General features: G+C 39.0%; 1 protein-coding gene and 1 pseudogene across 1 annotated transcript in view; one reads left to right on the top strand and one right to left on the bottom strand.

Moving 5' to 3' along the window:
* Positions 1-24,425, top strand: part of SORCS3 (sortilin related VPS10 domain containing receptor 3) — a 670,210-nt gene that overhangs the window by 532,626 nt on the left and 113,159 nt on the right. Inside the window, exons 8-9 of the mRNA XM_020987979.2 lie at positions 6,246-6,335; positions 19,555-19,734. Of these exons, the coding sequence (XP_020843638.1) occupies positions 6,246-6,335; positions 19,555-19,734 (270 nt within the window). The remainder of the gene's footprint in view (positions 1-6,245; positions 6,336-19,554; positions 19,735-24,425) is intronic.
* Positions 11,857-12,694, bottom strand: LOC110209585 (AP-3 complex subunit sigma-1-like; annotated as a pseudogene).

The raw sequence follows: 24,425 nt of genomic DNA, 5'->3' as shown, positions 1-24,425 counted from the left end.
CTGAGGCCTTTCTGATAGGGGTATTAAACTTCCATCAATAGGGATATTAAACTTTCCATCTTCCTGGCAGCCACAATGGAAAGGAGCCAGTTTCAGGCATAGTGTGGAAATCTGGCCTCTTTCCAGGAATAAAAGGGAGATTTGATGGGGACCAAGCTAGTGTTTAAATGCAATCAGCCTTTTGGCTATTGTTGTCCGGCTATTTCCCATGAATGTGACATGTTATCTTCTCCTGTGAATATTAATTTCCCTCTGAGTCAGGACAATAGACTACAGAGTGGCCATCTGCAGGGCTGGACCACATTCCTGGGGCTCTGCAGTAACTGAAGAAGAGAGAAAGAGAAAGTAGGTCTCCTCTCCCTTTTTCTTAAGAATTCATCTTTTCATTTGGAAAGAAGGATGACAAGTGTCTTGAGAATCTTCTGAGGCCCTTATCCTAATTTAGTCCATGGCAATGGACATTTCCATTGTTTTGTTTTTATATCTTATTTCATATGTTTTGGTAGTTTGTAAATAACTTGGATTTCTGCCTTTGTTACCCTGTCTTCAAATTTTGTTGATAGTTCTGTCCCAGTATATAAATTGGGATTTCCTTGGATCAAGGCAAGTAAGTAGGAAATTTAACAATTATGTCAAAGGTAGATCAATCAAAATTTCTGGAGAATGCTACAACTGCTATTCTATGGTTGTATATACCTGTAAGAGAAAGAATTAAGAGTATTTAGTGTGGATTTAATACTTGTGGCATGACAGGCAGTCTGGGGGATATTTCAATTCTCTGCCCTCAGAGAGTTGGTTCAGATCCATGGATAAATATATTCCCAATTCCCTCTGCATTTTTCCCCTCTGGGGTGACAACCTAGAGAATGAGCTTTTATTTCAGTGGGGAGAGATGATGATTTAGGAAATCAGTGTATTCTGTAAGTAAGAGAATTATCAGCCGGCAGTTAAATAAAAACCAACCTGACCTTGAACACAACCCTCTAGGATTATAAAGCTCAAAAAAACACAGACAGCTCCCTAGACTTGTCAAAGTCATATGAGGTCACACTATCGATCAACCAATATTTATCGAGCCATTTGTTTTCCTCTTTGCTTTGGGATGGGTTTACTTGGGGGGAGAGAGATGTAAGAGATGTGGTCCTTGACCTCCCAGAGCTACTTATAGAAATGTGAAAATAGGAATCACTCATGAGAATATAATTAACAATATAAGGCCATGTTTTTATTAAGTACCAATTGAAGGGTATCCCCAGAAGTGTTAGAGGAACCCAAAGGAGCAAAAGAAACCAAGCTGATGTTGGAGTACTGCAGTATCTGTCCTCTCCTTCCTCTGGACTCCCAGAGGACATATTCTCTGTGCTACTTACTGGGCATCTAGTGTATATTCAGAGATTTAACTAGGGCAGGGCAGCAGCCAGGGATTTTACGCAGAGTGCTAATATCCAGAGGCTGCCTCCCTGGAGAGGACATCTTCTCTTTGAGGGGAGGGGAATCCAGAGAACACTGGCCCCACACTTTTTTCACTGGCCTTTCAGTTGCATCCTCAAACCCTCACCTAGTTTCTGATTACTATCCCCAGGGTCCAATCATATTTATGATCCTGTCAAAAAACCTCTCTTCCTTTACAATAATCTCTGCTGGAAAGAGAACAGATACATTGGGGAAAAGATCACCTCTATTCTCAATGAGACTTCACATTCATTTGCACTTTCCCCTGCCTATCCCTCTCTAAATTGTTTTTACCACGAATGAAAAAAAGTAATGTTAAATAATCCCTCTGGACTTCCTCTCCAAAACCACACTGACACTGGCAGCTAGTACTCTGAAAGTTATCGGGGTAACCCTATTGGTTGTTATCCTCCTAATACCATAGCATATGAGCCTCCACAGTTCTTCCCCTCGACAATCAGCCAGTTGATTCAATTAGCTTTTTAGAAAAGGCATAATACGAACAATAATTATAAAACATATCCCTGTAAATCTGGGAAGTTTTCTGTCACAAATATACACAGAATCCATGAAAAGAAGAATGGGTATAAACTTTCAGTACAGTGGTTGGGAAGCACATGTGTAGGGAGTACACATGTCCAAAGCAACTGACAACTCCAGTACCGCAGAGCTTCAATATCCTTTCTTTCTCTAGAAGGTTCTCATGAAGTTCACTTCAGGGTGTGGCATCAGTGATAGATAAGTTTTTCCACTTCTACTCAGCTGAACAGGCTCTTTGTAGTACATGATGTCTCAGCTCAACAGATAAATCTCAACTAGGCTATGTCAAGCAGGACACTTGATTTTAGAGCTGACTGGTCACTGGGGTTGACTACTGCCTGGCTGAAATGTCAGGTTGTTTGACCACTGAGCTACTGCTGCCAAAGTGGACCAAGCAAATTGTTCAGTCACTGGACTCTTCATAGGTCATAATGTATCTGCTTGCTGGATCAATCTGCTCTACTGCTTGGACTGGCTCCTTTATGGGCAGCTGCAGTCTTCACCACCTTTAGCCTCTGGTTTGGCTCTGTGTTACTGCACTCTCTTCAGCTTAGAATGTTACGGTTCTCCTTTCAGCAGGATTACTAATGGACTCTTTCAGCAAGGACAGAGACTCCACCTAAAACTGGCAGACCTCTCTTTTTTGATTCCCTCAGAGCCTGGGTTCTGAAGTTTGTCACCTCCAAGCAGTAGGTAGGAAAGGGCCAGACTCTCCTATCTGACAATTCTTGGTTTGGAGCAAGTTTGTTTAGTAAAGGACTGAGCCTTTACTTATGGTGATCAACTACTTTTCTCACTTTGTTGTTGGGCTCTTATGTGGATGAATGGCAGGGAATTCAAACTCAACAAACATTTATTAAATATCTGCCATGCTCAGCACTGTTGATGATACAAGATAAATAATACATATTCTCTCTTTTGAGGTGCTCAAAGCTTTTTAGGGGAGATAATAAACATCCTCAAGTAAGGGCAGTACAAACTATGGCATAATAAGGGAGCATGCCTCATAAATCTTTGTATCTCCCACCATGTGGGGCACATAGTAGAAGTTCAATAAAGATGAGCTTGATCGATGGGTCTACACCATAGATGGAATAATGATTCTCCTTTAGCACTGTTGGATATCTTCCCATAATTGAGCAGACAATTTGATCACAAAACTGCCTTTTTAGTTTTTGTAAATAATTGCTTATGCTTTATCTGAAAATAGCAAATAGACTCATTTTGCACGAATCAGAGTAATTTAAGTTCAGAGTAATTAGTACCCTCAGAGAGTCTTCTTGGAATTGCCAGAACATATAAATAATATCATTTACAAGTATTTGCTTCTTCTAACAACAGTGTGGCCCCTCGATCAAAAGGGTAGCATACATTTCAAAGACCAAAGAATGAGAGGGAGTGTAAGTAGGGTAGCATACAGATGTCCTCCCTCTGAATGTCTTGATGAAGCACTCAAAGGGCCAATAAAACCTATTCCCCAAATGAAGCCACAATCCTACACCTGGTGGATTGTGAGGAGTTACAACCCTTCATAACTATGAGAGGTTTCAAGGGTTCAGGATAGAGGAGTAAAAAGAGCATCTTTGCCATTCTAGAACTGTCACTTATCTTTCAGGCCCCACTTTACATATATATAAAAGGAAGTAAGTAGACGAGACAGTATCTAAATTCCCTTATAGCTCTTATATCCTGTGAATTGATGTCTCAGTAGCTTTGTGTTTGCATGGGCCATCTTCCATATCTTTTAGAATTCCTAGTATCTCCAAACATTTCTCAAGCATCACCTCCTATATAAGGACTTTTCTGATCTTCATAGCTGTTAATATTTCTCCTCAAAATTACTTTGTACACCTACATTTTATTTCTTTTGTATGCATTATGTACAGTAGACTTAAGAAGATGGAAGGAGGAGGACTAGGTAACAGACAGTGAATTTAAGAACAAAATAATGTAGAATTAGTGTCAAAGTGCTAAAACTCAAAATGAGTTGAGGCTGGGGAGGGAGGACTAAGGACAGCAACAAACTAGTTTAAAGCATTATTTTGAAAAAAGAGACTCAGTGAAGGAATAGGACCTTGGTTTGGTATAAATGGGACAATGATAACTGACAAGAGAGAAAGCAGAGCTGCTTAATTCTTATTTTATTTGTTTTCACTGGAAGTGACAGAACAGTTAGAGGGAGGTGATACCCAAGATAAAAAACAAAACAGTTGTGAGTGCCACTTGTCCTGGCCCAAATGAACTATATCCTCTGTTACTGAAAGAATTGACAAATGTCATTACAGAACATCTGTCAGTAATATTTAAAAGACTTTGGAAAGTGGAAGAGAGATTACAAGATTGGAGAGGGACAACTGTCCTTATTTTCTAAAAGGAGACTAGAACAGAGTCTGCAAGCTAGAGCTGATTGAGATTTACTTCCATTCCTGTGGGGGGGGGGAATCTATAATGGATCATTAGAGGGATGGTAGGTAAGGAAAGGAAGGTAGGTGTAGGAATACAAAGAACCAGCATGGATTCATCAAGACTGGGTCCCCCTAGAGTAATCTCATGCCGTTTGTTGACTGGATGACTTAACTAGTAGATGAAGGAAATTCTCTGCATATAGTTTACCTAGATATTAGCAAAACATTTGATAAAGTATCTCATAGTCTTCTTGTGGAGAAGATGAGTAGCTATGGATTAGATGAGACTACAATTAGATTGATTTGAGAATTTGTTGGATGGTCAGACTCAAAGAGTTGTTAGAGGCTCAGTGTCAATGTGACAGAAGAACTCCTGGGGTGCCCTGGGGATGTGTGCTTGGAACTGTGATATTTCACATTTTTATCAATGATTTAGATGAGGCATACATGGCATACTTGTCAAATTTGCAGCCTATACAAAACTAGTAAGGATAACTAACATATCAAGCAAAAGAATCATGATCAAAAAAGATCTTGACAGGCTTAGAGCACTAAGCTGAATCTAACAAGGTGAAATTAAATAGAAATAAATGTGAAATCTTAATACAAAAATAAGCCTTATGAGTATAATATGGGGAAGGTATGACTTGATTGCAATTTGTCTTGAAAAAGATCTTGCAATTTTACTGGACGGCAAGCTCAATATGTATCAACAGTATGATGTAATAGCCAAAAAAATATCTAATGTAATCTTGGGCCATATTAAGAAAGCTAAACTTCTAGGAGTAGGAAGGTCGAAGTCCCACCCTATAATGCTCTGGTCAGTTATCATCTATATTTCTCTCTTCCACATCATGGGGGTTAAGGGTGTGGCACCCCTGTGATCTGAAAAATTCACATACAATTTTTTAGCCCTCCCCTTGTACCAGAGAAGAAGTCTGAATTATTATAGTATTTAAAGATAAAATATATTGATATTATGCCATACTATAAATAAATTTTATGCATTTGAGTTTCTAAACTTTTTCTTTGTTATCTACTGGTCTTTGCATGTCATCTGCATCTTTCACAAAACTCCTCCAAAATTCTCATTTAATTTCTTATGCTGGCCTGTGTTATGTTGAAACTGCAGTGGGGAAAGTTGCGATGTGGAAGGAGTAACTGTAAAATGTTGGGCTCAGTTCTGGTTACTACAGGTTCAGGAAAAAAAAAACACATTGATAAGCTAAAGGGTGTTTAACGTGATCAACTAGGATGGCTGAGGGATATGAGCCAGTGTAAGGATTTGGGCATATTTATCCCCAAGAAGACAGGACTAGCAGAGAAGAGGAAGGAGGATGATAGCTGTCTTCAAGTATTTGAAGAGATGTCATGTGTAGGAGGAACTAGATCTCTTCTTGTCACAGAACAAATCTGTCAATCCAAGAACAAGGGGTAGAAGCTCCAAAGGTGCAAATTTAATCTTGACCTCAGGAGAACCTTCCTAAGAATTAGAATTGTCCAAAAGTGGGATGGGCCATGTGGCCAGTTTCCTCTGCTTGGAGGTCTTCAAGCAAAGACTGGATGACCCCTTGTTAGATTGTATTATTATACTGGAGATTCATTATATTCATGGTTGGACTAGATGGTCCCTTCACATTCTCAAATTCTGTAATTCTGGGTATATTTTACCTGTACTTGCAGATGAATATGCTGTTTTCCCCAGCAGAATGTAAGCTATCTGAGGGCAGGGATCATTTCATTTTTATTTTTGTATTCCCTCACACCTAGCATGGTGCCCAGGAGGCAGTAAGCACTTAATAAATATTGAATACCTGATTAAATGTTTTGTCTTGTTTTCTCCTCCAGGTGACTTCGGGTGGAAGAGCCAGCTACTATGTGTCCTACAGAAGAGAACCCTTTGCCCAGATCAAGCTGCCCAAGTATTCCCTGCCAAAGGTGAGTTTCCTCTTTCTCTCAAAAAGCAAAACAAAACAAACAAAACAGCTTCTATGAAGCCATCTTTTTAAGCTGTTGGAAATTTTGTTCCATCGTGATAATCTAAGTCAGAATTTATTTTGGTTGCCTGATTTTCTCTGTTTAGGCCCTTTGTTTTCACATTTTAAAATCCACATGCAGTCAGAGGGTTTTAATTTTCCTTGATGGCCCCTGGTGACACAGATAACAACTGGTTAGATTTTCCTGGGGAGGTAGCTTATCTTTGTGGGAAGTATACCATCTTTGAAGTCATCACTCAAGGCCCCTACTTCAACATTGAATATGAACATTATGAAATTTGCTTAATCTTTCTAGGCCTCAATTTTCCAACATGAAGATGGGATAGTCTCGGGATGGAGGCATTAGATTGTCTATGTGAAATTGCTCTGAGCTCTTGAAAGGAAAGTCATTGGATTTAAATTAAAAAATCTTTTAACAGTCAGTTCTCATGCATTCAATCTGTGGCTAATCTACAACCTCTTTCCCAACCCATGCTGAGTCCTAGACAGCCAAGTTGATGTTTAGCTGGGAGTGTCACATAAGCAGGCCAAAACTAAGAGTACATATGTTTAAGTTTGTGGAGATGGGCGTCAGTTTCTCTGGCTGGATTTCAAAGCTATTGTAAATGTGTTTTAGATTATCCTTTCCTTTGTCAGTGTGGGCAATTGAAATTTGACTGCCTTGCCAATACTGGGATACTAATGTTCTAGCATGTTTTTGCCCTTTTTGGGGGTATAATTGTAGCTTTTGTCTGTCTCTCCATTCAGAATCACAGAATTGTAGAGTTGGAAGGGACCTCGGTGGATCCCTAGTCCAGTCCACACTACAACATGCCCAAAGACTGGTTATCCAGCTTACCTTCCCAAGGCATCCCATTCTACTTTGAGACAGATTTACTTCTCAGGAAGTTTTGTTTACCATAAGCCTAAATGTACCTCTTTGAAACTACCTTTTGTTACTACCAATTCTGTTCTCTTGGACCAAGTAGAATGAGTCTAATCCTTTTTCCAGGTGAAAGCCTTTCAAGTATTTGCAGAAAAAAATCACATCTGCTCTGTCTTTCCTTTGAGGCTAATCATACCTAGGTCTTTAACCTCATATGACACGGACTGAAAGTCCCTTACCATTCTGGTTACCTCCCTCTGTCCACTCTAAGTTTACCCTTGTCTTGTGGCACCTACAATTAAACACAATATTCTAGATATGGTCTGACCAGGGTAGATTACAGAGAGAGTAACTTTCTTACTCCTGGCAGCAGTGTCTCTCTTAATGCAAGCCCATGTTTGTGTTAGCTTTCATGGCCACCATATTCCAGCATTGACTCGTATTGAGTGTGCAGCCCACTGATCTTTCTTCAGACACAGTGTTGTCTAATCATGCCTTCTCCATCTTGTTTGTATGAAGTAAAATTTTTGAACTGATGTATAAGACTACCTGTATTACCATTAAATTTTTATCTCATTAGATTCAGCCCAGTCTTCCAGCCTATTAAAATCTTATTGGAACCAGTTGCTATTCACTTGGTCAGGTGTGTCCAACTTTTTGTGACCCCATGGATCATAGCATACCAGCCCCTTTTTTCTTCCACTGTCTCCTGAAGTCTGTCCAAGTTTGTTCATTGTTTCCATGACACTATCTATTAATTTCCTCCTCTGCCATCCCTTTTTCCTTTTGCCTTCAATCTTTCCCAATATCAGGGTCTTTTCCAATGAGTGCCATCTTCTTATTGTGTGGCCAAAATATTAAAGTTTCAGCTTCAGTATTTGACCTGCCAGTGAATAGACTGAATTAATTTCTTTAAGTTTTGACTGATTTGATTTCCTTGCTGTCCAAGGGTCTCTCAAAAGGCTTCTCCAGCATCATAATTCAAAAGTATTGATTCTGCAGTGCTCATCTTTCCTTATAGTCCAACTCTCAACCATATATTGACACTGGAAAAACCATAGCTCTGATTATATGGACCTTTGTCATCGAGGTGACATCTCTATTTTTTAGTATGTTCTTTAGATTTGCCATAGCCAGATTGACACTAGGCACTCTTTGAGTCTGGCCATTTAACTAGTTTTGAATCATTTAATTCTGTTCTCATCTAGCCCACATCTCTCCCTGTTTTACACAATAATAGCATAATGTCATTTATCCAACGTCTTACCGAAATCTAGGCCAACTATATAAGTTCAGTAATTCTGTCAAAAATGGAAACAACATTAGTCTAGCATGACCTGGAGCCATGGATGGCTTTTTGTGTTCACTGCTTCCTTTTCCAGATGTTCATTTAACATACTTTAACTAATAACTTCTCAATAAACATAGCAGCTAGGAAGAGGCAGATCTTAGAGTAAAGTATAGTATTATGGAAAGGGCACTTGACCAAGTATCTAGAATCTTGGTTTCTAGTCCCAACTCACTGTGTGACTTTGGGCAAATCACTTAACCTTTTTCTTCCAAAATTGGGGGTTGGACTAGATGAATTCTAATGTGCCTTCCCTCTCTAATGGTCTATGGCTCTCTGATTCTGTAACATAATAATGAGCAAAAACTGCATTTAATCTCATCACCTATGTAATATTAAAGCCTGAGATAGTCTCTGGACACACCTGAAAACAGCATAGGGCTGGTTGGGGATGTGAGTCACAAATTTGGAAAGTGAGAATCAGCTAGCTGATGGAGACCCTTAGTAGGGTTGGGCATCCTGGGTTCCTGCCTGTGCCAGTGACATTTAGGACCTTAGGCAAGTTATTCCTCCTGCCTCAGCTTTGATAGTTTCATTTGTAGAATGAGAGGGCTGAAGTAAATGATTTTTCAAGATTCTTTGAAACTCTAAAATTTTATAATTTTATTAATCAAGGGGAAAAAATTCAGTAGGATCCTAGATTTATGGTTGAAAAGAACCTTATAGACTACTGAGTCTAACCTCTTTATTCTACAAATGAAGAAATTGGGACACAGAGAGGTTGAGTGACCTGTCCAGAATCATACAGCTAGTAAATGTCTGAGGCAGGATTTGAACTCAGGTCTTCCTGATTCCAAGTCTAGTATGTTATCTACTTATTGCAAGAGCCAAAAATGTCCATTATAGAAAAAATAAGGAGAAAAAAAAGAGGGCTCTTCAACAGAACATAAGGGTCTCCATATATTTTCCTGGGCCTACTGTGTTTCTCTAAACTAAAACATTATGCTAATATGATATCTATGGTGGGGGGGTGGGATTTGAAATTTAATTTTAATCTTGTTTCCTTTTAATGGAGAGCAAACTCATTCCTTACCTGGACCTAAGCTCTGGGTTGAGGTGAGGGGAAGGGTAGGGGAGAGGGAGTTTAGAAATGATGTTCCAGAATTGATCACAACATTGGGGCAGTCCATTAAGGACCAGCAACCCTGTGGCAATTTTTTCTCTAGCCACACCGTCTGCTAGGCCCATTTTCAGGACCACATCAAAAGCTGCCTCTCATTAACATGACGGCTGCTGGGAAAATCACTGTCTGCTTATTGATCCCCTTTATTAGCTTGTGTTATCACAGGCAATCATCACCAGGACAGGCAGCTGTCCAACTGGAGCATTCTGTTGCTTAGAAAGGGATGTGGCTTTGCATCCAGTTGTCATTGTAAGGGCCCGATGTGATCTTCTTTATTTTTTTTTAATAATAGAAAGATGACACAACATAAAAGCATCACTGTTTGACTATACTTACAGTCCTTTTCCATATGCCTAAAGCAGGGTAAATTTTATTATTGGAACAGAGAAAAGGCAGTGGACTAAGGATCTAGAGGCCTGGCTTCTAGACTTGGCTCTGCTATAAATTCACCATATGGCCTTGAGCAGTTCACCTCACACCCCTGGGCCTCGTTTGCCTTCTGGATGAATTGAGAACATTGAATCAGTTGATGCCTAAGGTCCCTTCTAGCTTTAATTTGCTTTGATTCCATGATTCTGTGATCTCAACTGAATCTGCCTTCTGGGAGTAGGGGTGCTGCTTGAGCTTTGGGGCGTCTTTGTACTGACTTGAAATGAACATCACAACACTAACTAAAAACTACTAGTACCCTGGAGGGAAGCATCAGTAATGGGCCGAAGTCAATGCAGAATGCAAGCAGATACCAGCCCAGGGCCCTGTTTGCTCATTCTACCCCACAATTGGCCAAACAAACCCTATGCCTGAGGGAAGAATAGGAAACCTATCCAAGTAAAGATCATACCCAGGAAAGCAACAACAATAACTTGAATCAATACATCACCTTTCTTTCAAGTAGCTCCAATAAAGCTCATTCTCAGCTTGGCCTTGAGCATGGCCTAGGTCTCAGCATGACCCGAGGCCTTCATCAGATTTTCCTGTATTCTCCTGTGTCTGTAAGGCAATTGGTTTATTGAATAAAAAGTGAAAAATAAAATTCTTCCCTGGGATTTTTATTTTATTTTTTTCCAGTTGATGTAGAGGTGCTTTTTTTTTAACTAAAAAAGAAAGGATACTTTTATGCAACATAGATGTAGTTTTTAAATAATCATGACAAATGACAGGAAGAGTTAAGGAATGCTACACTCACAGAACTCCATGAAATATACAAAATGCCCCAATATTTTGGGTTGTACGTAATAAAGGAATACTTTAAATACATTTTCAAAATGCTATTGTAACCAAGATGATATACTTTATGAGGTCATAGGAATGTAATTTAGAGGAAAAAAAAGGTCCCACAGGAACTACCCATTTCCTTAAAAATCACTGAACAAGACAAAAGCAATATTCATTTTAATAAACTGATTTTATACTGTGGTGTTAAAAAAGTTAGAGAGATATAGTTTCTGGGTTACTTGATAATTTTATTAATAATGCAACAGATTTATTAATAAAAAGAGGTCAGTGGCCCTCTTGAATGCCAAGGAAACCTCATAGTTGTGGGCTCACAGTTTATATGCTCTTGGAAGAGTAGGTGGTCCTGAAGGTGGCAGTCTCTCTGACTGGTTAATAATTAATGAGAAAATGAATATTACAGTGAGAAGAGGCTAGGCTATATTCCAAAGAGGTTCTTGAGACTATGTGCCTTGGATCACCCAAATCTTGGTCAAAGAGACTTATCAATTTCCATATCACCTGTCTGACAAAAGGGAGGATCCACATTTTCCCAGACCTGTCTGAGCAAACACAATGAGCATCATTAGCTTAAATTTAGAATTTCTTTTACTATCTTTGATTAGATTTCCAGCTATCCTGGCTGGGTAAGTCTTTGAGAAAGATTTCTTAACCTGGTTAATTTCTGGATAAGGAAGTAGAAAAGGGAAAAAAGCCTTGGTCCTAATTCAATAATTAGTTATTACTGTAAGAGAGAAATAATCATTTCCCTCATTGCACAATTCTATACAATATCTTTTCTTAAATCAACCCAACAGTAAAAGCAAGGACTCCCTCTTTTTTTGGTAAACAATCACGCGGTAAAACTATATCACTTTTCCTCTCTTAGATTTTACTTGAGAGTAGCCTTTTATTTAAAAAGGGCAGATTTGGCCTTTTTTGCTAATGTCACCAATGTTATTATTTCTTGTGATCTCAGGAAGATTCATATTGCTTACAATGGATACTGCACAGGCTGGAGCTCCTGCTAAGCCAGACTCAGGGTTCTCCAGTTTATCTTGCATATCAATTTGAGTAGCAATTTCATTCATGTTGGTCTCCAAAACCATTACCCGCATCACCATTTCTGCCAGGATATTGTGGACCTTATGTATATGGAAGATTAAATCCAGTTCACAGACCATTTTCAAAACATTTGTCTAGAGTTCCCATGAGTACTAAAATGCTAAGTTCACTTTCTGAAGAAGCCACAAAGAAGACAAAATAGAATGTGGCATAATTCTTTAAATCAGTTTGTTGTCAGAGTTACCTATTAGCAAGCCTCCTTCTAGGAAATTACACATATTTTCATCTCATTTAAACACCGAATGGGAAGTTTCCCTGATGATTCATTGCTATGTATCTTCACTATGCTAGATGGGACAGTGGATAGAATGCTGGGCCTAGAGTCATAAAGACTCTTTTTCCTGAGTTCAAATCTGGCTTCAGACACTTGCTAGCTGTAGGACCCTGGGCAAGTCACTTCACCCTATTTGCTTCAGTTTCCTCATGTGTAAGAATGAGCTGGAGAAGGAAACGGCAAACTACTTCAGTATTTTTGCCAAGAAAACCCCTATCTGGGTTTCTTTTGACTCATGAAGAGTCAAACGTGATTGTAAATGACTGAATAAAATCTTTACTAGAGAGTTGGTAAAACCTGGAGAGCTGGAGTTTCCTTTGGCTTTTGAAAATGAAGATCATAGCCTTCATCATGGTAGAGTCTCAGGCAGGGGTAACATTTAGGAGGAGAAAGGATGTGGCCAGGTTGGTACTGGCTCCTGGGAAGGCTAACTACTGGAAGCAGCACAGCCCTCTTCTTCTGCTTGGGTGGGCTCCGGGAGAGGGAGGGGAGGGACTCTGGGAAATTTTAAATCATATGAGCAAGCAATAGAAATCCAGTCTATTATCAGTTGCTATTATTTTTGTTTTTAAACAAAGCAAAGAGCCAAGACATGGGGAATTATTTTTTCTCTTTTTAAAGAAATATAGCTTTATTCAAAACTTAGTTTGTCTCCTCAGCTAGTCATGTATCATCAAAGGCTTCTCAAACATTTCAAATTGGATGTCTTATGGACATCTCGAGTTCAGCACATCCAGGACAGAACTGAAGGTGAAGAATGAGACATGTTTTTTGAATATGGCCAATGTAAGAATTTGTTTTGCCTGATTGTAGATATTTGTTACGATTGTCTTCCTTTCCTTTTCTTTCCTTCCTTCCTTCCTTCCTTCCTTCCTTCCTTCCTTCCTTCCTTCCTTCCTTCCTTCCTTCCTTCTTTTCTTCCTTCCTTTCCTCCCTTCATCCCTCCCTTCCTTCTTTCTTTTCCTTTCTTTCTTTATTCCTCTTTTTTTTAAATAGGGAAAGATAGGAAGGAGAGAAAAATATTCTTGTTAATTGAAAATAATAAAAGAAAAAAAATATCAATATAATTTTGTCTACGTACATCAACCTTCTTAAACATAGATATAAGAGAAGGAAATTAGAAGGTTGGGGATTCCATCTATAGAAATAGGAAAGTTTAGAAGAACAGAAAAAGGTTGAGTTCTGGTGAAAAGATATGTAATCATAATCCATCCATGGCTACCCATGCTTTGCTACTCATTCTTTCCCATTAAAAATGAGAAATGTTTGAGAAGTGGGACCTTACCCACTAACCATTATCTTCAGATACAGATTGTGCTTCAACAGTAAGGGTGATCTGGGTGTTAAGACACTGTGGGGAAAGAGATGGTGGAAGTTTGCCTGTCTAGGCAAACTTCTTTGTATGCCTGGGTCAAGTTAGGTTATAGCTGCCTTGAGGAGTGCAGCCTCTGAAGACCATCATAGAAGGTAAACTAGAGAGAGTGTGAAAGGGGATGATACACAGTTGTACTGTAGATAAGGCCAGGATTGGCTAAGGGGGTAAAAGTAGAATGTGACCTCTCTCTGATCAGCTGATCTCCTATCGCTTTCAAACAAGTCTCTACTTACTTAGGGTTGATTTCATAGTCCTCACTTTGGAGACAAATGGGAAAACATTGGGCTAAATCTTATTTAAGAAAGATAAATGTAAAGTCTTATGCTTGATTTCAAAAATTTGATTTCACAAATGTAAGATGGGGCGACATGTTTATGCACAAGGTCTTAGTGGATTTCAAGGTTAATATAAATCAGGAGTATGATGTTGAAGCCGAAATTACTCTTGTGATTTCAGGCTGCATTAAGAAAGGGATCACTTCCAAGAATAAGTCCCTCTGTCCTTATTAGATCCGGTCAGGAGAATGTATTAAATACTGTATTCAGTTCTGGGTGCCATAGTTTAGGCAAGATGTTGATAAGCTGATGGGATTCCAGAGGAGGGCAAATAGGCATCTATGTGGCAAAGTGGAGAGAGTACTAGAACAGGAAGCAGGAAAACCTGAGTTTGAATTCTTCCTCTAACACATACTAGCTGTTTGACTCTGGGTAAGTCACTTAATCTCTCAGTGTACTTATAGTATTGTCATAAGGCTCATATGAAATAATATTTGTAAAGTGCTTTGTAAATCATAAAGCACTACATAAATATAGTTATTAGTATGTTAACTATTTTTACTGAGAATATGTGCATGGGTTAAAGGAATTGGAGATATTCAATCTCTTTGTAGAAGTGAAGATTTTGAGGTGACATGCTGGATGCCTTCAAGTATCTGAAGAATTGTCTTATAGAGAAGGGATTTAATTCAGTTCTGTTCAGTCCTGGAAAGCAAAGCTGAGAGTCTCAAGTTGAAGTGTCAAAGACATACCTTTGGTTTAATGTCAAGAAAAAACCTTCCTAACAGTTCGATCTTTCTAGAAGAGTAATTGACTACTCTTCTGGAGGTAATGGGTTCTCCCTTATTAGGAGTCTTGAAGCCAAGACTGGATAACCACTGAATAATCACATATATGGTTTTAAAATGAATTTAAAGAGATTCTTCTTTATGGATGGATGGGACTGATAGCTATTGAGATTCTTTCCAGTTATGTAATTTGTGATTCTGTTATCCCATGTGTAGCATGCTATGTGGGACATAGAGGGTATCTTGTAATCTAAACTATAAATGGTTAGGAAGTACAACAAGGTAAATTGATGAAAACAGTGTAGCCAAGAGTTTTAGTTCTTTCTTTCTTTTTTTCTTTCTTTCTTTCTCTCTTTCTCTCTTTCTTTCTTTCTTTCTTTCTTTCTTTCTTTCTTTCTTTCTTTCTTTCTTTCTTTCTTTCTTTCTTTCTTTCTTTCTTTCTTTCTTTCTTTCCTAAATATTTTTATAACCATATTTCAACAAAAATAATTTCTTTTGCAATCCTATGGACTTTATTTTATTCATTAAAAAATAATTTTGAGAAGGTAACCATAGACCTTACCTGGCTGCCAGAGGGCGCATGACACAATAAAGTTGAAGAACCCTTAGATAGATCATGATAACACACAAATGTTGTTAAACATAAAGGAATTAGTTTCTAGACCAGAATTTGAGAGTATGTGAAGAAGTCCCATATCTATTGAGTCTTTGGTTTAAAAACAGTAGCATCAGCAGCAACTACAACCACCATCACCACCACCACCACCACCACCACCATCACCACCAATGTTAGGTAGGGCGCTCATTACTTGCTGCTAAAACCTTGAAATGAACAGAGGAAGAAATTATTTTCAACTTTTGACTTAATAAAATCATTATGTTGTGTCTCAACATTAAAAATGTTGAGTTAATGGGTTCAAATTTATATTTTAAAACAGCGTTTTCCACTTGGTATGCCTGTTCACTCCCAAATTAATTTCTCCTTGGAAATTCTCAAAGCCAGTGGATAATTTCTCAATGGTGAGCGAGTCATATGATTTGGAGATAGATGAATCCAACTCAAAAAATCTGCCCTTTTTCGTAATCCTACTAGATGAGCTCCAGCCAAGGCCACCTTCTCCTACCATGAAAGTATTGTATCTAGTATGACAAGTTCTTTCAGATAATTGTTGATTGACTCCCCTTTCTCTCCTCCTCATTTATCCAGTGAACTCACTCATGTCTTTAGATCTCTTGGGCTGGTCAATATATTGTCTTTGGAATCTTGATGGCATTAGAAAAGATTGGGAGAAACACTGGAATAGGGCAGCTAGTGCTTTATTGGATCCTTCTAGCCAAAGGAACTAGTCAAAATTCAGTTCATATCTATCTCTTGCTGAAGACCATCCCCAAGTTTCATTCATACTTTATTTCTTCCTCCCTTTGTCTGTCTGAAATAGCTTAGCTCATTTATTTTTATAACTATACCATATGGGAAAACCCAGGCATTGGTATTGCATTTTAAACAAAGTAAGTGAATTTACTTCCTATTTTCTCATTTTTTGTTTTGTTTTATATTGCTTTGTTTCTGTTCTCCTCCTTCCATTGGGTCCTGGGGTGTTCATTGCGCACCAACACACCAGTTTCATCCTATCCTCTTTTGGAAGCAACATCAATGGAATTGCCATGTGCTTTTTAGAAAACCTGAACTTTTGAAAAACGTCTTAAGTGGGAGAGAGAATGAGGAGTCTGTCAAGGTGACTATGAAAGTTCAAGTCTACCAACTGAACTTTTCCAGAGATGTTTTCAAAATAATTTTTTCTTGGATTGAGTTGAATTGAATTGATTTCTAGTACATTAATCATAAGAAACATGTGTTGTTTACTAACCTGTCATATCTCGAATACCTATTTCTGTATAATTCAATTCATTATTCATCTTTCTCTTACCCCTGACCCCAGTCCCTGCTATCTGCTTATCTTCTCTTTATCCATTGAGGGCACTACCATCCTTTCGATCACCCAGGTTCATGACTTTGGAGTCATCTTTGCCTCCTTCCATTTTCATTCCTCACATTCATTCAGTTACCAAGTCTTGTTGATTCTACTTACATGATATCTCTTACATGCATTCCCACCTTTCCATTCATATAGCTACCCTTTGTATTCAGGCTCTCATCTCCTCTTGGCTGCACCATAGCAATATTCTCCTAATTGGTCTCCCTGCCTCTTCTTTACAATCCATTCTCTACACCAAAATGATATTCTGAAAGAATAGGAATGAATGAATGGATGGATGGATGACAAAGTTCCTTCTCTCAAGGGGCTCACATTCTAATGAGGGAAACAATCCATATATAAGTTTTGAGCTGCAAGTCAGATGAAAAGTTAGGATATGATAGCAAAAAAGAAGGTAATTCCTCTTCTTTAATGTCATTCCACTGATAAAATAACTTGAGATTTTGATGTTGAGCCATTTTAAAGTGCCAAATACTTGGATTGCAAGACCTTTCTTTTATGGTTCTTCAGGAGCTGTGGCTGTAGTACCTTTACAAGCAGTTGTCAGTCTGCATCTCCCCAGGCTGGTGCCACTCCTGGGGCTCTTGGGCTTATCTGCCAGCTAGTGGCAATTGGTCAATAGTTAGTGTTGATTATGGTGAGGTCAATGATGGCTGCAGGACCAGGGGTGGAAGCAGGTCAGAGGTCTAGGGGACTCTGTTATTTTCAAGTTTAGGGTCCCAGGCTATCTGGCCAAATAGCAGAATGAAGTTGGAGATGGTGGAAGCTGCAGTCGAGAAATGAAGCCACACACCTAACTCAATAGAGGGCAGTCCTGGGTAACCTCATAGAGAGATGCCATTTGCAAAGATCCCATGTCCAGTGAGGAGCAGCTCAAAGATCTCACAAGAAGACATCAGGAGCTCTGTAGCACCAGTAATAGGTTTCTACTCCACATACATTCCCCAGGTTGGTTCTTCATGTGTTGTCTTTATACTTGTTCACTCTTTCCATAAAAGGTGTGTTTGTTTACTAGAGAATATACCCTAGGTTTTTAGAGAAATACTCTAGTGTAAATTTTCTTACTATGCTACTTCAGTAAATGCTTTTGGAATGGACTAATTGTTTTCTCTAGCTAAGTACTTGAATGCAAACACATTGATGAGGGCCAATGAACTGCAAGGTTAGGGATCTGCCAAATAATTTGAATTGAGGGTAGTTGTCCTTTAGGGAATCCAATCTGTGTGTGCAATTTGGGAGAATAACCAAGAGGGGTGCTATATATTGAAAGTAGATACAAAGTGATTTTTAGGGTGGGAACAAGAACTGATAACTGAACAAATTTAGTCTGACCTAGATGGTGGCACATGAACCATTGAAGGGAACAGGGGCTTCCAGTAAGTGGAAACCCTCTTGTATGTGACTCAAACCTAGAGGCCCTCTTACGGGGAAGGGGGGGGTAGGTGATAATGGTTTAAATTAGTCACAGAATCTGTAATCTTCCTGATTCATAGAGCCAGCCCCTGGGAAGCACTGAATAGATAAGAATTTATTATTTAGCCCCTTTAATTTTGCTTGTTTTATGACTCCCACAACTTTTCTACTATTGCCCAACCTCAAAATACGGATGCTCTCTACATCAGACAGACAACATGATGCCATGGAAATAGCATTAAGCTTGACATCAGAAAATCTGGTTTTGATCACAGTTGTCTGAGAACTAGCTGTGTGATTTGGGGCAAGGGACTTATTCTCTCTGAGCTTCAATCTTCTCCTCTATAAAATGGGACTGCTAAAACTTTGGTCCCTACCTCACACTAGTGTATTGTGAAGAATGAAAAAAGTAATGGGTGCAAAAGCATTTTGGAAGCAGTAAAACTGTATTTAGAGGTCAGCTACTATTGTTATTCTCTTTTCCTACTGCATCCTAAGATGTGTTTGCTTCTGACATGTATTTGAAGCAATGCCTCAAAAGTCTGAGCTGCAGGATATTTTAAAGAAATGTAGCTTTATTATTAGTTTTGCATTTTTCAGCTGCTTCATTTTTATGAGTGCATGCCCTCTCCTTGCTCATGTCCACATATCCCACTGGGATTGTAAGCTTCCCTAAAGCAGGATCTAAGACATGGCTTCTTAATCTAGGGTCCATGAACATCTTTCAAAAATATGTTTGGATAATTATTTCAATATAATTGGCTTCCTTTGTAATCTTATGTATTTATGTGATGCATTTATAAATCTTCTATTAAGAGGGTTCATAGAGTTCACCAGACTGCCAGAGGGATCTATGACACACGAAAGAGGTTAAGAACCCCTGGTCTAAGAGATTTACTCTCAGTTGTACCTAATGCAGCACTATCGTCACTATGTTTAATAAAGGGGTATGTATGTTTGTATGTTTATGTATTAATGGTAATAGTCGGAGATGTATGTGGGATGGGAAAAGGGAATGAGTTCCATCTTCACTACATGTGGTTCACCTTTCCAAAGCTGTCTTTGTGTTAGTGGTAACATTAACATTCAAGTATAAAAAAGGATATGTATGTATCCTGCAAAGCCCTGGAAAATGACAACCACCAAAGCCCCTGTCACCCATCCTATAGTCATTAAGAAAGGAAAAGGAATCATGACATTCATAATTTATAGTCTCACTCTAACACGAAATTGTTTAACATCACCTATAACTCATGCTCCTTATGAACTGTTTCCTAAGGCAGGGTAATTACTTGGAGTCCTGGTGGGCAGGAGAATGGATAGGGAGAACTGCAGGATTACAGGTCTTCCATCTTCTTTCAACAGGACATGCATATAATCAGCACAGATGAGAACCAGGTGTTTGCAGCAGTTCAAGAGTGGAACCAAAATGATACATATAACCTCTACATCTCTGACACACGTGGTGTCTACTTCACCTTGGCCCTGGAGAATGTCAAGAGTAGTCGGGGCCTAGAGGGCAATATCATCATTGACCTATACGAGGTATGTGACCAAGGTTGTCTTTTGGAATCATTTGTCCACTCTAGGACACACCATTACAAAGAATATTGTAGAGTCATTGCCTGGCTCTTTATTACCTATAGGGTGTCCTTTCATGTTATTGAATATACTTGTCTGCCTGAAGCAGAGGTGGGGACTGGTCCCAATTATCTCATACGATCTAGAGCTAGAAGGAACAGAGATTATTTCATTAGTTTCCTTGTTTGATAGGAAATTGGAGCCAAAACAAATGTAAAAGACTTTCTCAGGGTCTCACAGATAGTAAATAGTAGAGCCAGGATTTGAACTCATATCCTCTGATTGTAAATACAGTGCCCTAGCCCATCCATACACTGTGACTGATACAAATCCTTTAGGATTCTCCCTTGGAGCTTCTTAAGCTCAGGTAGTGGTGCTGTGCATGTGTCTGACATCCTCGAGGTAACCTTGCTGCAGAGATGGGGGCCATGTTGGCTATTCCATACCTGAAATTGACAGGATCATGACTTAATTTGGTACAATCCTATCCTGGGGTAGGAGAGATGAGAATGGATGGAGAGGCAGTTCATAAAGAGAGATGATTTAAGTTTATAATAAGTTTCTTTTTCTTCTCTTGTTATGTATTTAAGTTTTAGTATTTGTCTAAAAGAAAAAAAGGAAAAACAATTTGAAAAAAGAGAGAGATGAAAAATGGAGTGGATAAGATGAAAAAAAATATCCATTAATTCCCTTCTCACTCTCTAAAATTCACCAGGCATATGTTATAACATACAGCTGGAAGGAAATGTCCTGGTTGAGAATAGCCAAGCTCTTGGGATGGCGTGATTACTCCGTAGAATTTTGCTGGGGTTTGCAGAGGCTAGTTCTAGCTAATGTTCCCCAGAGTTCCTTAAGTCGTCCAAACAAGAGACATCAATGTCAGAGTTGTTGTGTTTCTTAGTTTTTTGGCCTAGCTTAGCCTTGGACTGTTATGATAATAATTTTTGGTTCCTAGAGCCTATCATGTCCTCTTTTTTTAACCTGGGCTCTGATAAAGAAGCGTCAATGAGGTTACCTTTGGTGCGGTTCTTTTTCCCCCTTTAGAATTTCAGGAAGAAAAAAGGGTAGAAAATATCCCCAAGTGATTTTTAATCCCAGAAATTCCATTTTATTCAACTGAATTAATCCAGTACAATAAACACTGAGCTCTTACTTTATTCAGGAGCCTTGTGCTAGGCTTTGCAAAACATATTGAAGATGACTAAGGCAAGGTCACTACCCTAATAGGGAAGATGAGACATACAACCACCTAATTCTCTACAATGAAAGTAAAGATGTCCTTAAGTGTAATAGGGAGAGAACAAATACCAATGATAATAGTAATATCTGATATTTACATATCAATTTTGAGGTTTTCAAAGCACTTTGGCTACATTCTGTCATTTCAGTACTCCCAAAAGATCTGTGAGCCTTGGATTATTGGTGTTATTTACTTCCATTTAACAAATGAAGTGAGGCTCACAGAGATTGTGACTTGCTCATGGTCACACATTTACTAAGTGTTAGAGGCAGGATACAAACTCAATTCTCTTCTGATTTTAAGTTTGATTTTTTTCCCCTCCTTTACATTGCTGTCTTCAAAGAAGGGAATAAACATTTATCATTTCTTCAATAAGAAGGCTGGGAGAAGGAGAATAGATCAGGGAAGGCTTCATGGAGGAAGTGGCACTTGAGAAATACATCTATCCTTGACCCTTCTAATGAGCTAATAAGTAGATTTGCTGCCCTCAACCATTCATCTTCCAGTGAAGGGAAGTGAGAGGATTGCTTGGTCATTTAGAACAGTGAGATGCATTGATCTGAAGTGGGGCATGAATCAAAATGATATGTGAGTCAAGAAGTGCACTTCCCCCCCCCCTTCTTACTAATATATACTTTCTGTCTTTGGGAGAAAAGTATATACTGTCTCTACGGCTACAAAGTATGGGTAAAACACTGAGCTTGCCCTAGATTCTGGCAGTTTGTTTAAAACAGGACCTGCTTGATGCAATGTTACTGTAGGAAAGTCTCATTTCTAATTCAATTTAATGACTGTCTCTTAAGACAGCACTTTGGAAGAGACCAAGAAACATATAGCCTAATTGGAGAGAATAATAACAATAATAATAATTCACATTTATATAGTACTTTCAGGTTTGCAAAGTGTATACAGCTAATGAAAGCTTGCACATATCAGCTTATTTGATTTTTAGAACAACTCTGTAAGGTGGATGCTATTAATTATTTCCCCCATTCTACAAGTGAAGAAACTGAGGCTTATGAGAGTGACTTGCTCTAAGTCTGAGTTTCTAGAGGAAATTTCTGAACCCAAGGCTTCCTGAATCCATTTCTAGGCACATGAAACAGATGATTTATGTAGATGATGTAGCAATTTGGACAAGTAAGGGTAATGAGGGAAGACTTGAAGGAAGAGATGGGGATTGAGTTGTGTCTTGTAGAATGAGTAAGCTTTAGATAAGCAGAAATTAGGATAGAAATATTCTAGAGTGAGGATATGGGAAATACAAAGAATTTAAAAGCTCCAATAAAAGAACATATTTAGAAATGGACAGGATGTTTTTAGAGGACAGTGAGAATACTAGTCTGCTTAGAGAGGGGCAACTCCAGGGAAGACCAGGAAATATGGATGGAAAGTCAGGTATGAGACAGATAGTAGAGAAGTAGGCAGAAGCATTTGGACCTTGGCCATGAGGAAGTTTTTGAGCAAGTAACACTAGCTTGCATTGTACCAGAATGTTCTGTGATTTAAGGGAAGGCCTCTTTCCTTGTTGTTAAGTATTTTTCAGTCATTTCTGACTCTTCATGACCCCGTTTTGGGTTTTCTTGGAAAAGACATGAAAGTGGTTGGCCATTTCCTTCTCCAGCTCATTTTACAGATGAGGAACTGAGGCAAACGGGGTGAAGTGGCTTGCCCAGAATCACACAGCTAATAAGTGTCTGAGGCTATAATTGAACACACAAGGATTAGTCTTCCTGATAGAGCCCAGTGTTCTCTCCACTGTAACACCTAGCTGTTCCTTCCTTTAGATTAATTAAGCCTAAATGGTACTATGACTGTGGCGTCAGGCCCTAGGATTGTGTGCCGTCCAACAACGTAGGCTGGGGGAAAACTCTCTTTGGGTCCTTAGTTTGGGGTACATTACGTCTATGGATGATGATGCTTCAGGAAATGCAGTGGCCTTTTACCTTAAAAGGACTCAGACTAGACCTTTGCTGTAGAATCTTTGGCCAGGGTGTGCTAGGCCTCTTTTGTAACTTTCCCTTGATGTTGAGGTTGGTGAAGCAATGCCAATCATATGGAGACTTAGACTGACCTAAGACAAGGCGATAAAACTGATATATCACTCCATCTTCCTGTGAATCAACTCAAAAGCAGATATTGGTAGCATTCTGGTTAGCATCACAAGGTAGATGGGGGCTAGGGTTAGAGAGGGTCTATTGAGTAATTTTTCAAGACAGTTTTTGGTACTGAGTGAGGCTGCCTGCCAGAATGGTCAGCCTCATCAGACTCTATACATAGCCAGCTAGGTGGCACAGTGTAAACAGAGCTGGACCTAGAGTCAGGAAGATCTGAGTTCAAATCAGTTTTAGACAACTTTACTAGCTGGGTGACCCTGAGCAAATCATTTAATCCATTTACCTCGATTTCCTAAAATGGAAAATGAGGATAACAGCAAGCTACCACCCGAGTTCCTTGTGACGATCAAATGGAATAATAATTGTAACGCTCTAAGCACAGTGCATGGTAGGTGCTACATAATGCTTATTCCTTTCCCCCTTCCCAGGTGTCCAGGAAAGCAAGTAAGCCAGACTCTGTTATGTTATCTGACTGACATTCTAGTTCTTTCTTGATGAGAGAGAAATTCTCCCTCTAGTCTCTGTATGGAAGCAAGTTATTTTTTTTCTCTCTGTAATTAAATAATCAGGAGAGATAAGACGACTTCAAGGCCATATAATTCATCTTGTGTTTGAGGTGTCAGGAGTCCATTTGATGTTGGATGGGACTGACTTAAGTAGTTAAAGCTGTCAATTATAGATTCATGTCATCATGAAGGCAGGAGAAGAGCTCTTTTAGTCCATCAATGTCCATCCTTCCCCGGCCCAGGGCGGTACTTGAGATTGGAACCTCTCCCCAGCACAGCATGAGAAGGTGGCTAAGTGGGGCAGCACTTTCATTCTGGGTAGCCCTTTCTAAAATCCTGGTGATTTTCAAATGGAGATCCCTGGCAGCCAAAATTTCTCCAGTGGGTAAGGTGTATAGCCACTACTCATTCTACTCCAATTGTGCGTCTTGATGCAGATGTTGACCCTGGGATCTCAAAGATCAAGTTAATAGACTATGAGCCCTGGCCAGACCTACCAAGCTGAAAAATCTTCAAGCCCAGTTGCAATCACTATTTGTCTCTTGTCTGAGGACCAATATAGCTATGTTGGAGAGACTCACTACCAGGTTAACCATATGCTAATGATGTTTTTCAATGAGTACTATTCTGACCATGTAACATCTGTACTTCATAAACTCAGTGGCTCCCTATTCTCTCCAGAAACAAATATAAACTCCTTATGCTTATCTTTTAGAGCCCCTCCAACTTAGACCTAACCTAACTTTTGTGCCAACTATCTCATTATACATTTTCCCCTTCCTGAACTCTGCC

The sequence above is a fragment of the Phascolarctos cinereus genome, unplaced genomic scaffold (genome assembly GCF_003287225.1).
Source record: "Phascolarctos cinereus isolate Bilbo 61053 unplaced genomic scaffold, phaCin_HiC Scaffold_3;HRSCAF=262, whole genome shotgun sequence".
NCBI lineage: Eukaryota > Metazoa > Chordata > Mammalia > Diprotodontia > Phascolarctidae > Phascolarctos > Phascolarctos cinereus.
The sequence above is the reverse complement of the archived record's forward strand: the minus strand, read 5'-3'. Positions and strand labels throughout refer to the sequence as shown.